Here is a 15,974-nt window from a genome sequence, read left to right on the forward strand (position 1 = left end):
ATATCTTTTCTTGCCAAGCGACGAGCTCTTGGACTGTAATTCTACACTGCATGTGTGTTGTGTGCCTGTCTCGTCCAGGTTTGGGTTTGAGCTGTGCCCAGTGTGTATGGGGGACCCCCAGGACCCCCTGAGCCTCTCCTGTGGACACATCTACTGCATGGCCTGTATCAAACAGTGGCTGACCCCCGGTCAGATGTACTGTCCCCTCTGCATGCAGCACGTTGCAGATGACTATCCCATGACACCATCAGAAGATCTGAGGTACAGTAAACACTTTTATGGAAACATTAAGAGTGACCCATAAGCCTGCTTTTCACTTTCTTAATACATGAAACGTAAAATAAATTCGTCAAAGCACAGATTTTAATGGTTAATTTTAAACCTACTTCAATTTAAAGTCCCCATGCAATGTTTCCTTGGTTTGTATATTTTTGCATTTAACAAGATATCTATTTTTAATACAGACTGAATCTGGAATGTTTCTTAGTGAATCATTTTTGATTTGGACCAATCTGTATGGCAGAGTATGTTAAATAACGCAACCTTTCCAACCCTCAGAGTATGGTTACGAAAACGGACACTATTGGAATGGCATTCTGTCAAAGACTGGAATGGCACACTCCCCAGTATTTAAATTGAATAGGAATTTATATAATCTGACCAGAGCATTTTTGCATTATTTAACTACTTTGTCCCCATTGTCATCTGCAGGATTCTCATCAGAAAGCATGCTCAGTTCAGGAAGCAGTGCCATGCGTTCTTCATAGACCTGGTGTCTACTGTGTGCTTCAAGGACAACTGTCCTCCCTGTCCAGCCATCATCAAACACCTCCTGTCCCTCGTCATGGCGGAAGCTCCTCTTGTCTGCGTTGCCAAAGGTAGGCTACGCATTCTGTTAATAGCTCTCCCAAACAAATGACGTATTTTCTATCGATTAACACATGCCATGAAGCCTTGAATTCACGGAGAGTTTTGTGTTTTTGTCAAACCAATAATTTGATGACCGGGTAGCTGCTCAGTAGGAGACTCTTTTAGCAGTCTCCGCTCAGTTACCGGTCATCAAATTATTGGCTTATTAATGTGACAAAAAACACAAGTCTCCTTGAATTCAAGGCTTCATGTGGTGTGTAAAATAAGTCACTTTTTTGGGTGAACTACTCGTTTATACTCTCTGAGTTATGAATGGATAATTTAGTATTTTGCTTGATTGATTGAATACTTTATTCACATGTTTGTTAGCGGTACAAATATCGCAGTCAAAGGTTATACAATATACAGAATGCATTCGTGTTCTATTCTCGTTTTTGTTTTTAAAGGTAATCGCCAGATTCTGACGAAAGCACTGTCTCCCTTCAATGACTCGTATGATAAGAATCCCGTGGTTCGATCGGTCGTCCTCAAACTGCTGCTGAAGTACAGGTACGGTGATGGCATGTGTTGTGCATGTTGGTGATGTTTAGCTCATGCCCAGGGCTTAACACAATTTAAACGTTCAACTTTGTGTCACCCCAGCTTTGACGAGGTGAAAGACTACCTGCAGCTACATCTGACGGCAGTCGAGGAGAGCAACATCTTGGAGGAGTCTGACAAAACAGAGCTGTACTCCTTGTACATCAACTGCTTGGAGGTAAGTACACAATATAGGGATAGCAGTGCAGAAGTTAATTGAATACATTGATTTAATCGATTACTAAAAAGATAATTGTACTCAAATATAGTAGATTTTCAAACATACCCAAAATAGCAGCTCCACAAGCTCACAATACGTCATTATTAGCTTGCAGTAGATCGGTATGAAATTGGGCTTTAGCTCTAGGTAAATCAGTATGTATATATTAGGGATGCACCGAAAGGGAAATTCTTGGCCGAAACCGAATACCGAATATAGGAAACAGTTGGCCGAAAACCGAATACCGAATAGCCGAATACATCTTTGTTGTAAAGCTACCGGATTATGGAAAAAGACATGATTATGGCAAAACCTAAACACTTATGGGTCCATTAAAAAAACATCTAATTAATTGGAGGCTTTGTGATTAATTAATCTCAAATAATCACATTTTAATCGCATATCAATAGGCCTATTTGACCTGAGCAGTGAGCTTTTTTTTCTACATAAGCATAGGCAATAAAACAAGTAGTAATAATAATAGTGATAATAATATTATTTATATAATGCTTCTCTGAGTACTTAAAGATGCTTTTCAAGGGGAACATGAGAACTAATAAAAAACAACTTTATTAGGGAAAAACTAAGACTATGGAATAAAATAAATGAAAGTGGAATGAGATAGCTGGGGAAAGTAATATTCTTGAGGTGGGTTTAGCATGTCTCTGAGAAGTGCATAGTTTCGACAGGTCTTCCTGCTGTGGACACTGGACAGTGAAACTAAACACGGGCAGATGCAAGGATAGTCTATCATTCATTTTATAATGGAAACCAGCAACATGTTGATGCAAAGACGTGTAGCTGCTCCAAATGATATTCCCATTCGTCTTTGTGTCTGCCCGTGTAAACCTGGTGTAAACGCAGCATCGAGTGTGAGGTGTTTAGTTGGGGAACGGATGGAAAGTACTATAGTGTTATTAAGGAGGACTCCTTCTAACGATATGGAAACTAATGTTAGCTCCCATGCTAGCTAGTAGCTACCCTCGTCAGACAACACCACCACCATCCAGATCGGGTGGAAGGCAGCTGCTGATATCACGTTGCTTGTGCCCGTGGATGGGAAATAAGATTTAAAAGGCTATGGAAGCGCGGATGAAAGCACAGATGTGTGCAACAATAAAGTTGTGTCGGACTCGGATCTGTCTGTGCATTCCGTCTGCTGACTGCTGCTCGTGTGTTGTGAGTGACTGTTTTAAAGAGCGTCATAAGCATGCGCCCTTCCTGCGCTGGAAGTAGCAGATCTACAAGTTATCTACCCGTCGCAATGCACAGCGCTTTGGGCTTGTACATCTGTGTTTTTCCCGCAGTTTAGTTGAATTATATCGATTCACAACTTTAGGACCACTACTACTATTCGGTGATATTTTTCGGCTTATTTGAGCCGAAACCGAATAGGCCGAAAATACATTTTTAGCCATTTTCGGCCGAATATTTTCGGTGGCCGAATTTTCGGTGCATCCCTAGTATATATATTTTTTGCGTTGATTCGTCGATGTACACCTTTGTGTCCAAAGAAATAAACGTCTCGAATGTTTTGATTCATCGTAAAAGTAATCAATGGAATAATCATTACGAAAATAAATTATAGTTTCAGCTCCATGAAGATACAAGTATGAATTGACTTTCTTTCTTCCCTGATCTAGGACTCCATGTGCGAGAGGCTGCAGTCCCACACCGTAGCCGAGCAGCAGGCCAGCCTGCAGCCTGAGAGGCACTTCCTGATGGACTACCTGCTCTCTGAGGGAGGCTCTGCTCCCGCAGCCACTGTGGAGTACCTGCAACAGGTGGCCAGGGTGCGCATGTGTCTGGACACGGCTGCCAGCCTGCCCAAACTAACTGCTACAGGTGTGTAAAAACCTTTACCATTTTTGTTTAAACCTGATTCTACAAATCGTCATCGTCATCTCACTATTGTGTCGCTGCAATAGTTAACAGAGTTAATCAATTTAATTGAAAAGTTAATAATGTAATTGTAAACGATTAGTAATCCATCCCTAAAATGTAATTATATGTTAAAACGTAATAAAAATGTCAAACCTACGCAATGTGATCATTTAGATAATCTTATTTCACCATTTGTGCACTACAAAATTGTTGTGCGACAAAGTATGAAATACGGCCTAATTGGTTCATCGATTCGTTGATATATTAAATAATATTTCAAAACACGCTACTCGATTATTCAATTAATGGAAAAAGTAATAGAATAATGGTTCTTGTCCTCCCAACAGGATTCCAGGAAGAGCGTCAGGATGCAGAGACGCGCTTCCTGTCCAGTGTGGTGGACCTGTGCACGCGCAGCGGGAACGACTGGTACCGAATCTACCTCATCCGAAAGATCTGCAGCCAGCGCGGAGTGGAGTCTGTGCAGAAACTCCTCAAGGTGGCCCATGTGCGCTGGCTGTTCCCTGAGGAAGTCCTGCAGCAGGTATGTTCTACATCAGGGGTTTTCAAAAAAAATTAAGGGACCCCCTTAGCTGAGAGAGATGAAGCAGGGGCCCCTCCGTTACATATTGTATAAAATTGCGTTGCGGATTAAACTTTTTCAGACTTGTTTGACCGCACTGTCATGTGTATTTTCAGAGATTTAACCACTTCACAATACTTAGTAAACTTGACCCCTGGCCAAAAATAGCCGATCTACAAGTTCACAACGGCATTGTGAGCTTGTAGATCTGCTACTTTTGGCTAACGTTCTCCTCAGAATAGGAATGCTAGGATTCAAGATTCAAGTGGTTAATGTAAAAAAAAATATCCTGTGTCACACAAATATTTTGTGGCCCAAATATTTTATCCCCCTTGTAGTAACTGGGGATCCCGTACGGATCCCCCTTGTAGTAACTCTGGGGATCCCGTATGGATCCCCCTTGTAGTAACTCTGGGGATCCCGTACGGATCCCCCTTGTAGTAACTCTGGGGATCCCGTACGGATCATGGACCCCCTGTTGAAGACCCCCATTCTACATTATCGCTCTGACGAACAGGCTGCTGATATATAAGGACGTATTGGATGTTCATCACAAACACTTAACTTCCTAGAATCAAGAAGACACAGCCATAGACCAGTTCCTGGTGTGTGGAGAGGACTACAAGACAATCAGAGATGCTGTTGCCCAGGTGGTGATCAAAGGAAAAGCAGACAAACTGGACAAGATCTGCCAGGTACTGTAGTCTTGTACTAGATGTGTTAATTACATCTAATGCAAATCAATTGAATTATGGTGATAGAGAGAGTGAGTGTGGAGAGAGACAGGGGGGCAATGCTACTAGAGAGAGATGCCTGTTTTCCATCTGCATAATGAGTCTGACTCAATTATGGTTCTATTCCTGTAGGGGTGTAAATGCTCACCACAGCGGAAGGCTGTTTACCTGCTTTTAGCCCTGTACAGAGAAGTCACTTCTCTGTATAGAGACACCCATGCAATCTCACACCCCAAACCTGAGGTAAAACGCAACATAAAGATATTTCCATAACATCTAATTGTCTTTCAAGACCCATTTTTACAGTGTTTTTCTTTTCTTTTTCCCGTACCCACACAGCAATGCCAAATCCTGCTGGCGTACGTCCAGGACTCTCCTGTCCTGGCCAGCCTCCAGGTCAAGGCCTTCGCCCAGGCCCTGGTGAGCAACCAGCTGGGGCCGCTGAGCGCTCATCCCGGGGCCTCTGCCAGCAGCTGTGTGCTGGTGGAGCTGACCGTTCACCTGGCAGCCGTCCTGCTCTGTTGGAACCAAGGCGTCCTGGTTCCCCTTCAACAGCTGGCTCTGTCACCAACCAACATGCAGGTAACGTGCTCTGCCTTTGACGCCAACAGCCCCCCACAGTCTGTTTTTAAGAGGACTGAATATATGTATCTGTGTTAAGAGGACTGAATATATTAGTGTTTAAATTTTTTTTTATATTATTATTTTACAGATGGCCTTCTTGCCCACCATGCCTGAGGACATGTTGGCAGTGGCTCACCAAGCCATGGGTAACTTAAAGTGGTACTGTGAGTATCAGAAAGATGAACTTCAAAGATTAAGTTCATGCCAAGCTATTTATAGCCTCCACTAGAGGTCACTGTTGTGGTAAATGTCAGTAGTCTACACAAAGTTCAGTTCAGCTGCTGCATGGGATGTATGTGGAACAACTTGCCGATGGGTGTTGGGGTGCCCCTATTTTTTTTTCAGTTAAACAATAACTGGTTTAAAACAAGAAATAATCACATAGTGATATTTGTCAGGTGAAAAAGCACTGTCTCCGTAGTGTTCCCCCCCACCCCCCATATTAGTATGATGATTATTATTTTAGGTCGCATTCTCACCTCTAATTCGGTAGACTATGCGAATGGGCGGAGAAGTTTCATCATTCCTGCATTTTTTTTACATCAATATTCATTATTTATTTGTACTAGAAAGAAAAGCTGGTGACAGAAACACATGTGAACCGATGACTAAATAATAAATAAAGTGGGGTCGCTTGAGGCCACAGTGAACTTGGTCCATTGATGGATAGATTCCATATTTCAACTCGCCACCGTGTGAGCGAGACTTCCTGTGTGCTCTCCGGGTGCAGGCTTTAGTTCCGACATACTATTGATCCGAAACCTCAATCCTAACCTAAGCAGCGCATGTCGGACCATCGCTTTTTCGCATAGCATGTCCCCCCGCTTCGGATCTTCGGTGTGTCGGAAAAGCTTGCGCACCCCTGCTCTCCCTGGGGGGGGGAACGCTGTCATCTGCAGAAATTGGAAAATCGATGTGTTTAAACTACACAGTGAAATATATGGTGTTAAAATTATACTTTGAGTAATAGTGTGTGTGTGTGTGTGTGTGTGTGTGTGTGTGTGTGTGTGTGTGTTTGCTCTTTTGGGCACGTGGAGGCACAGCGCACTGAGCACAGACGGCGAGCAACACAAAATAATCCGACCTCAGACGTTTACAAGTTTATCGAGATGAAGAAAGGCTGCACTCCCCACACAGTGACAGCACTCCATGTTTACAGACAGACAGACAGACAGACAGACTGAATATTCTGTAAACTGCAGTGTTTTTATGTGTTTCCTTGAGAAATTGAGTACTGTACTAGCCTACTCGTCCTCATATTTCAATGAGGGCTTTAGTCTCCTCATTCGGCCACGTCTTTCCACGTAACGGGACATAATTTGCACTGTGTAAATTATGCCCTCTCTGTCTCCAACTGTGTTTACTCTTCATTCATCCACCACATTGTTTGCTTCATTTCCTTTATTTGATGCGAGTGAATCGAAGTCAGGTGTGATTGGAAGCGAAGCGAAAAGTTTTTTGGCGAAGTAGAATGTGGATCTTTGATGCGCATTAGGATTCGAATGAGGCTTCACACCTGCCAAATGAAGCGCACTTTCCGACAATGTGCAGCAGGATTTGTTTTAATCGCAGAATTGGTGTGAATATGACCGTAATAACGTGTATGTTTGTGTGTCACAACCTTGCGCCTTGCGGCCGTTGTTTGCGTTCGTTTCCGACGTTCTGTGTGTGGTTCAATGACTGTGTTTTGTTGTGGCGTTCCTGCTGTCCAGCTCATAACATTAGGAGCTGTTGTCGCGCCGAGGCTGCGGTGGTAAAGCTGGCTCTCTGTGGTGCGGAAATCGGCCCTTTCGCGGTGCATGTGGCATAGTTTAGGAGGCAGGCAATCATACTACACTCCCATTCATGGCTTAGGCAGCGTGTATGGCAGCCAATCAGGACTAGGCATATGACTAGGTCGTCTACATTTCATGACCTTTCATTAGTCAGGTTTCACCTGACTAATCAAAGATCTGTCTTGTAATTGACATTTTATTTTTTAGTTGTATCATGTTATGGTTTGGAGAGTAACTCATAAACATTAAGAAGTTGTGGGTATTAGATGTCAGCAAAATATTCTTCTGGTCTAGTATCTGCTGAAGCCTAAAGACCAGTTATGCCAATAGTTATTTTTAAGCCAATCAATAACTAACTGCCTGGTTTAGCTCCAAATGGTAATAGTTTCTGAATGGAAGGGTTTTCTAGCTACACAGACCAAAGATATCTGCTTACTGGTCATTTTTATCTTCCACATAAGTCTTTTGGTCTTCTAATTACTCCAATTTGCAACCTGGACTTCCAGGTTAGTTTTTCCAGATAGATGCTGCCAAATACTTACCGGTAATTAAATAATCAAGCTTCTTTTTAAAGCACTATTCCTTTTTTTCCTTTCCACAGCATGTCCAAATGGTCACCCGTGTACCATTGGCGAGGTATGTACATTTATTTAGTATTTATCTTAATTTGGGGGTTCTATTTAATAGTGTATTGTATTTTTAAACATGTTATAATGTTGATGTTGTGTATAGTGTGGCCAGCCCATGGAGAAAGCTCGTTGCATGGACTGTGGTGCAGAGATCGGAGGAATTGACCACAGACCTGTCGAAGGATTCCGTCCTGTTCACATCCAGTAAGTAGAGTCAAATCTGTCATTCTATTACAGCATTGCAATACTGTGCATCTTGTCCTGTGTTACCTGCAAAGTTAAATATTGATTGACACATATTTAGGCAATCATTAACTGCCTAAATCCATCCATTTATCACCATCAGCCAAACCAGATCAACCCATGCATCACTACATGTACAACTAGTTTTAAATTAACTAACGAACAGGCTCATTTAATTAATACATTTTCTAACACACAGAGGTGACCGCACCCAGCCAGGCCACATCTTAGGTGAGCCCAGACGGAGGGACAATCCAGACATGTTGGACACCAAAGACATGTCCCCTGTGCCCTTCAACCTGATCCGCCTGCTGACTCACATGGCCATGCTGCTGGGTGCCATGACAGACCCACAGGTAGGGTTCACTGACTACAGCACTAGTTTTCAAACTTTGTTCTGCTAAGGACTGCCAAATGAAAATGTTTTGTGCCAGGGAACTCTAGTCTAGAAGCAAAGATTTGACGTACAAATGTTTAAAAATGTATATAATTTATATTCAAATATTTACACGAATCTTCAAGCATCTACAAGCTCATAGCACGTCAGTTCATGCCGTTGATTTCTTGGCATATCCACCTACTCATGCGTCCTGTGTTTCTAGGCCATCTCTGCCATCATCAGGCCTGCTGTCCCTGACCCAGGAGCCTTCCTCCTGGGTCACCTGCAGAAGGACGTGGAGTATCTGAGCAGATCCCTGGGCAAGGGCACCGACGACATGGTCATCACTGTCCACCTGCTCATCAGCAGCCTCCTGGAACCCATCCAGATCACACAATGTAAGAAACAGTAGTGTAAGAGTACCGAAGGCTGACGTGATTTACGACTCCAACCTGGCATGTGTGGCTTTGCTTGCCCATTCTGAATTCCCATAGACGTGTTTTAAGTAAAAAATACACAAATTGACTCATTTAGCTGATGCTGCTTCTCTGATCAAAGCTCACGTTGCCACTCAACTCACGCCACTAAGCTCACGTTAGTGCACAACCTGCACAGCACACGCTATACATGAATACAGCTGGCACATAACGGGGAAGCCTTGGTGTTAGTAGACAAGGTCTTGCTTATCTCTGCAAATCATTGGAAAGAAAACGCACAAATAGTTCGCAATCATTCAATCTTTTGCTTGATCAATCTTTTCATTGCTCTTTAGACGGTCTCAAACACTCAGCCTACATGCATGTCATAAAATTAAAATAGACAATTTATTCTATAGTTTTATTGAAATATTGTCTTGTCTTGTCTCTTAGGGCCTGTTCCGTATGACAACCTGCTCTCTACCAAAGAGTCCAGAAATGGCTGGGAGATCAGTGTAAGCAACTCCGTCATCACACCCCAGCTCAAGGTAAACACCAATATCTCATTTCCTACTCAAGTTTGTACATAGTCAAATGTTCATACAGTACAGTATATCCATATTGTAACTCAGAGTGCAATTGTCACGGTGTCCGGTGTTACCGGTGGGCGGGCACACCTCAGAGTATATTACTTGCACACTGATGGCACTGTTTTATTATTATGTTTAATACTAGACTATTTCATTTCTTGTGTACCCTATAAAACCACTTAATAATCACTTATTTTTATTATTATTATGAAGAGAAGTGAGTGCTGCAATTCAACGGGGCTGCAGGCAGGCAGCAGCCAGAGCGGAGCTGAGCACACACGCAACATGGTGTCAGATTTCACTTTGGCTTTAGTTTGGTGACAGGTCTTAGCTGCATTGTACAGCTTATACTTCCACAATGTTTTAGTGCTTTATTTACTAACAATAACCTGTAGCAACGAATTAACGATGCGTTCTCAATTCATCTTGTAATGAATAATGATTTCCTGATCAGCGCTGATTAAGGCTATTTGAGCTGAAACATGTCTGTTGGTTTCGGTGAGGAAAATAAAATGGTGAAAAGAGATCTGCTGGATTGTTTATCTTCTAGTTGTATTTTTTGACCGTGTCTGCCTGTACTGCCTAAAGCCTCGACGTAAGTTACTTTGGAAATTAGATCTAGAAGTGCAAGCGCTGTTGTAGTTTCTGTTTCTGGGTCATTGCCAGGCAGGTCTATTAGGACACCTAGTGGTGAGAAGCATGGTCAAAAGGGTGGGGAAATTCTAACACCGCGACATGCCTAGCGTCAGTGCAATTGCTGAGTTAAATTAACACAAGGATTTTACTGTGTATACTGTAATATACGCCTTACACACGGACACCGTTTTACTTGGACTTGATAACTGCTCATCTAAGGGGAAAAACGTGTTTTTCTCTCTCGTAAGGTGAAACGTGAACGTATTTCCCTCTTCTCTCCTTTCCCAGCACTTGGACCGACGACGGCTGAGGGAAGTGAACGCGTTTGTGCGAGCAGACACCCGTGTCTCTGCCAACCCGGTGGTCAAGCTGATGTTCGGGGATCCCCGTCTCTTCCTGGCCTCCCTGCCCGCCGACTCTCTGATCCACCGCACGGCCGTGTGGAGCTGCAGGGAGAAGGTGTCCCTGCTGAGCCTCGCCCACATGCTGGAGCAGAACGACGGCAGGGACACCCTGCCCGTCCTCTGGAGGTTCCTGCAGAGGGTAAGAAAAAGTACTTCAACTCGGTTTGAAATAAATTTAGTGGAGTAAAAGTACAATATTTGCCTCTGAGATATAGTTAGTAGAAGTATTGGAAATAATAGTAAAGTACCTTGTAAATGTACTTAGTTACTTTCCACCACATTAAAGAGAGTATAGGTTCTGTCACAAAGACGGTTATTAAAATAAGAACCCACTTCAACCCCAGGCTCGAAACGTTATGACAGGTTGTTGTCATTATGTACCATGCAGGAAGCGGAGCTGCGGTTGGTGAAGTTCCTTCCTGACATCCTCACGCTGCAGAAAGACTTGGTGAAGAAGTTCCAGAACGTCACTGACGTGACCCATGTCTCCATGGCAGACTTCCTCGACAGCCACGGAGCAGGTAGTGGAGCCACACCAGTGGTTCACAGCCTTTTCAGGCTGTGACCCAACAAAAAAATAGATTTGAACTTGGGACCTGCCCACCCTGACTAGCACTTTGTATTAAATTGAATTGTAGAAGTTGAGGCATTACGTTTGACTTGGTTCCATTGCGAAAATTGCACTTCTACATGCGCACAATGCCTTGTGTTGCGAGGCGTGTACAGTTTGTAAATTTTCACAATTTCTGCCTCTGATATTTGACAAATAATTGACAAAAATAGATCTTTAGATTTTTATTATCTTGAGAACAATGGCTTCCATTTTCGCATTGCAACTTTTCAGGACTAGAAAGCCTGCAGTTTCTATTAGCTTGGATTCCCCATTGATGATGTCACTGGTGGACGGGTTTCTGAACTGTCCACAGCCCTCCTATGAGACACAGACACAGAGTAGGAAAAAAATGGTACCATTTTATCATGATTATTAGTGAGGACCTATTACATCGGTTGAAAAGTGGTAAAGTGGTCCTTTAAGTTGAGAACCCCTTCTCTACAACAGTTCTAAATGGGCCCATACAGATCTGTAAATCTTTGAGATTGTACAAATACAATGACACAGAATTATGCAGTCCTTGAAATAAAAAAGAATAGTGTGCGACCCATACTGCTCTAAACTTTCACCAGTGCTTCTCAACCCTTTCACTTAAGCAACATATTTAACCACATGAACCCTAGCATCCCTATTCTGGTCATACTCATAGTATATGTTTGATATGATCACCAGCACTCCTGTGGTCCTTTTTTTTAGGTTAACTCTTATGTATTGTGTAGCTCCAGCAGCAGCTCATCACACACACACACGTTTCAGCCAAAGGCCTTCCTCAGGGTTCACGCTTTTAGGGTTCTAAAGCGAAGACCTATGAATTATCATGTACCGTTTGTTTTAATGCAATGTTTCGTCTCCATCTGCACCCAGCGTCACTGAAAGCCTGGTACGAGAAACGCATCAACATATTCCTGACCACTTGGAACCAGCTCAGGGTGTCCTTGGCCAACAACGGTAAACATCTTAAATAATATTACTAATAATAATACCAACAAGAAACTTTTGTATTGCACCTTTCAGAACTGTTACAAAAGTGCTTTACATGGCAAGCAAAAAAACATTTTGAGGAGTGAGCATTCAAAGTTAATCCATAAAAGAGTTTTAAGCAACTATTTAAAACGGTATGACAATATGATAATCCCCACAAGGCGTGCTAATCTCCTCGTCCTTTACTTTGATGCCCATGTGATGCTTTCTTTCTTTCAGGTGAGATCAAGATTCCAGAGGAGTTCTGCCAGAGGGACCTGGACGTTGGCAGTGACTTCAGGGTGCTGTTACCTCGGCGTCAGGGCCCGGGCCTGTGCTCCACAGCTCTGGTCAGCTACCTCATCTCTGTGCACAACGAGCTGGTCTACTGTGTGGACAAACACACCGGAGAGACCACCAGGTGAGGGCGCTGTTGCCTCATGCATGCTTACTACTCACTCACTGCATTGCATGGCATGTGCAGTAGCCGCACTTGTAATTAACCTTTGTTTAGTATTTTTAGGTTGGGATGAAATAATCAAATTATGCCACAGGATTACGTCCTGTAGTATGCAAAGTAATGTCTTTGGTGTTATTTTATCCATCGTTTGAGAGGACAAATGTACATAAGAGTCTATTTGGTTACACTCTCAGAGGTAACTAAAAGTTGCTGTAAATGATGGGAAAAATAATAATTTATTGTTAAAAAGCCAAAGCTGTAATATATTGATATGATATAATGTTTGTTCAACGACAGGGGTCTCAATCTATTGATTGCCTGGTTTCTAATTCGCCACTGATTTCAGTCATTTGGAAGCATGTTGCACAGAGAAAACAGCATCTCTACAGGCTCTCAATGTGTCTGTGATGCATTGAGAGCTTATAGATAGACAAGACAACGGTTATTATTTTAAGCATTTGTAGTGGTCTGGTCAAACAGATTCTATTTTACTTTTAATCCATGTGACTGATTGCTGTGTCCTCCTGCACCCGTCCCCAGCTACACAGTGAGCCCCGCGGACCTGACAGAGCTGCACGTGATCCGCTACGAGCAAGAGAGAGACCTGCTGCCGCTGGTCCTGTCCAACAGCCAGTACAGCATGGAGCGAGGCCAGGAGACGGTACACGAGTACGACCTGCCCAAGATCCAGAGACAGATCCTCACACGCTTCCTGCAGGGCAAACCTCTCATCTCCCTCAACGTGAGTGCTTATTGGATAACCATTTATAAGATCAGGGAATTCCAAACAATGGGTCAGGGCCCAGTTTTTATCGGTCGCCAGTAAAATGTATATTATAAAAGTACCAGTTATAAATAAAAGCTCTACAAGGTCACAATGTGTTGCATTGCGATGCCTTATAACCTTTACAGCTCTTTTAGAATTTCTTTAGGCTTATTTGAGTTCTGCCTTGCCATAGTTGCACTCATGTTGATGAGTCTGTCATGTCTTGTGCCCCCTTTTTCTCCACGGCAGGGCATTCCAACGCTGGTCAACAGACACGACCGCAACTATGAGACTATCCTGAAGGACGTGAAAGACAAAGTTAAACAAGTACGTTTGTTCTATTTCCTCTTACCTTTGTGCCTCATTTATACTCATTTATACTGCCCAAAATAGATCTGTGCTTATCAACACGCGACAGTGAAGTGGTATTGTCCCCATTTTTGACCATTGGTCCGTGCAATTTAGGAATGTGCACACGCTGTTATCCATAGTAGTGAGCATGGAGTAATGTGTTTTTTGGAAAACCAAATAGAGGGCAGTGAAAACCGTATAGTGCCTCAATGAGACTAGGACACGAGGAAATCAGTGAACCTGGTATCTGTCTAAATGGCATGCTATCTAAACATTTGTGGTCTCTGAAAAACAAATCGAAAGAAATAAAACAAAAAAACAAGTGAGCAAGATATGTCAACGCGTGTGTCTGTCTGGCATCCCCCCCCAAAAACAGGAGCCACTGGCAACCCTGACCTTGTCCGCCCTGTGTGGGGAGCTGCAGTCGTACAGTGAGGCGTGCGAGGCCCTGTCTACGGTGGAGGTGGCTCTGGGCTTCCTGGCCATGACCGGCGGAGAGCCCCGCATGCAGCTGTCCAGCTACCTGGAGGAGGTGCTGCAGATGGGAGACCAGACACCTCCGCACATCCTCAAGGTCTGAGAGCCAGACGAGAGACGCCAGGCCTTATCTCAGCCTTGTGCACTCAACCTCTCACAGTTGTGACTTAGGGCCACTGTTTGTCTGTCGTCAAGACGTTTTCTGCACCCAAATCCTCCCACACTGCGTATTGTTGTTGCTGTCGGGCGTAAAAACCTTGTATGGCCAAAATGTTTCCAGGAAATGTGGGGGGAGGAAAGGACAAATGTTGTGATTTAATCACACGCTCTTTGTTAATACTTTTCATAGGTTCAATATTCATAAAATAGCTTATCTACAAGAACACAATTTCTTTTGGGCTTGTAGATTGGCTATTTTGCTTCTTTTGACTTGATACACTTGTATCTGTATATTGGCTATTTTTCTACTTTTGTGCGACACCCTTGTATGAAAAAGTACGGCATTAATTTATGAAAAGAAACAAAGTTGAAATCTGAAGATGCAAGGTTTTTCTGCCTGACAGCAACGATGGGTGTTGCATTTACTCTCTGTAATTAGCTTAGTTCAAAATGAACAACAAGTTGGCCTTTGACTGCATGTGACACAACTTGGTAAACTGTTGTATTGTTTTGCTGTATATGCACACAGGCATTGAGCATGTGCAGTTTGAACCACTGTGTGGCGCTGTGGCAACTCCTGACATCGCTCAAATCAGAGAAGATGCTTCGCCTCAAGAGGGTAAGACAACATGCTGGAACAGTGCTTCCTCAAGGTTGGGTCCAGGGGCCCTTGAAGGGTTCTTTAATTCAGGGGTTCTCAACGTTTTTGGCGGAAATGCTTTGGCCGTGACCCCTTTCAGATCTGTAAAGATCCAATTTTGGAACCCCTTGGTGCTCCCTGGAGTCCCCTGGTTGAGCATATCAATAAATACAAAATGGTCACAGATAAGTGTGATTTGTGGAACGGTGTGAACGTACTCCCCGCAAATTAATTAAATCCAAGTGAAAATATATATCCGACTGGGATTGACCTAACAAATGTTTTCGGTAGTGAGATTTCTTTTCAACTTTAATCCCTGTTTGTCTACCTCCTGTTAACTGTGGCCCTCAGGACCCGTTCGTAGGGATCTCCGAGGAGTACCGGCAGCCCCTGGGTGAGGAAGAGCGCAGGCTGCTGACGGCCTTCTTTGCCAAGAGCAGTGTGGACGCCTTCCTTCTGGAGATGCACGAGTTCCTCCTGCTGGTGCTCAAGAAGCCCCGCGCCCTGGATACCTACAGGCCCAACTGGGGGTAAGACAATGGATCAGAACCCTACTAGGATACCTACAGGCCCAGCTGGGGGTAAGACAATGGATCAGATACCTACAGGCCCAACTGGGGGTAAGACAATGGATCAGAACCCTACTAGGATACCTACAGGCCCAGCTGGGGGTAAGACAATGGATCAGAACCCTACTAGGATACCTACAGGTAAGACAATGGATCAGATACCTACAGGCCCAGCTGGGGGTAAGACAATGGATCAGATACCTACAGGCCCAGCTGGGGGTAAGACAATGGATCAGATACCTACTGGCAGCATTTCCCAACCTGGTGTCCGGGCTGCCCCCTAGTGGGTAATATAGGGTTTACAGTGTGAAGTATATGGGATTTAGGGCCTGTTTGCACCAAGCACAATAACGATAATCATGTGAGCGTCCACACTGATCTTCTTCTCTGAACAATGACATTAGAGTAGTAGT

At 43.6% G+C, this 15,974-nt stretch overlaps 1 protein-coding gene across 3 annotated transcripts in view; it reads left to right on the forward strand.

Annotated features, from left to right (window-relative positions):
* LOC308324689 (E3 ubiquitin-protein ligase rnf213-alpha-like) overlaps positions 1 to 15,974 on the forward strand; it is a 48,821-nt gene that overhangs the window by 31,349 nt on the left and 1,498 nt on the right. For all 3 annotated transcript variants that reach the window (XM_080776904.1, XM_080776903.1, XM_080776905.1), the window contains exons 47-70: positions 79 to 261; positions 712 to 878; positions 1,317 to 1,419; positions 1,513 to 1,627; positions 3,313 to 3,514; positions 3,901 to 4,097; positions 4,709 to 4,831; positions 5,003 to 5,113; positions 5,210 to 5,452; positions 5,583 to 5,658; positions 7,871 to 7,905; positions 8,002 to 8,102; positions 8,341 to 8,497; positions 8,744 to 8,918; positions 9,390 to 9,484; positions 10,451 to 10,705; positions 10,955 to 11,087; positions 12,044 to 12,127; positions 12,380 to 12,560; positions 13,140 to 13,341; positions 13,615 to 13,692; positions 14,093 to 14,290; positions 14,882 to 14,971; positions 15,344 to 15,522. In XM_080776904.1, the coding sequence (XP_080633030.1) occupies positions 79 to 261; positions 712 to 878; positions 1,317 to 1,419; positions 1,513 to 1,627; positions 3,313 to 3,514; positions 3,901 to 4,097; positions 4,709 to 4,831; positions 5,003 to 5,113; positions 5,210 to 5,452; positions 5,583 to 5,658; positions 7,871 to 7,905; positions 8,002 to 8,102; positions 8,341 to 8,497; positions 8,744 to 8,918; positions 9,390 to 9,484; positions 10,451 to 10,705; positions 10,955 to 11,087; positions 12,044 to 12,127; positions 12,380 to 12,560; positions 13,140 to 13,341; positions 13,615 to 13,692; positions 14,093 to 14,290; positions 14,882 to 14,971; positions 15,344 to 15,522 (3,483 nt within the window). The remainder of the gene's footprint in view (positions 1 to 78; positions 262 to 711; positions 879 to 1,316; positions 1,420 to 1,512; positions 1,628 to 3,312; positions 3,515 to 3,900; positions 4,098 to 4,708; positions 4,832 to 5,002; positions 5,114 to 5,209; positions 5,453 to 5,582; positions 5,659 to 7,870; positions 7,906 to 8,001; positions 8,103 to 8,340; positions 8,498 to 8,743; positions 8,919 to 9,389; positions 9,485 to 10,450; positions 10,706 to 10,954; positions 11,088 to 12,043; positions 12,128 to 12,379; positions 12,561 to 13,139; positions 13,342 to 13,614; positions 13,693 to 14,092; positions 14,291 to 14,881; positions 14,972 to 15,343; positions 15,523 to 15,974) is intronic.

The sequence above is a fragment of the Protomyctophum bolini genome (genome assembly GCF_963924005.1).
Source record: "Protomyctophum bolini genome assembly, chromosome: 11".
In the NCBI taxonomy this organism is placed as follows: domain Eukaryota; kingdom Metazoa; phylum Chordata; class Actinopteri; order Myctophiformes; family Myctophidae; genus Protomyctophum; species Protomyctophum bolini.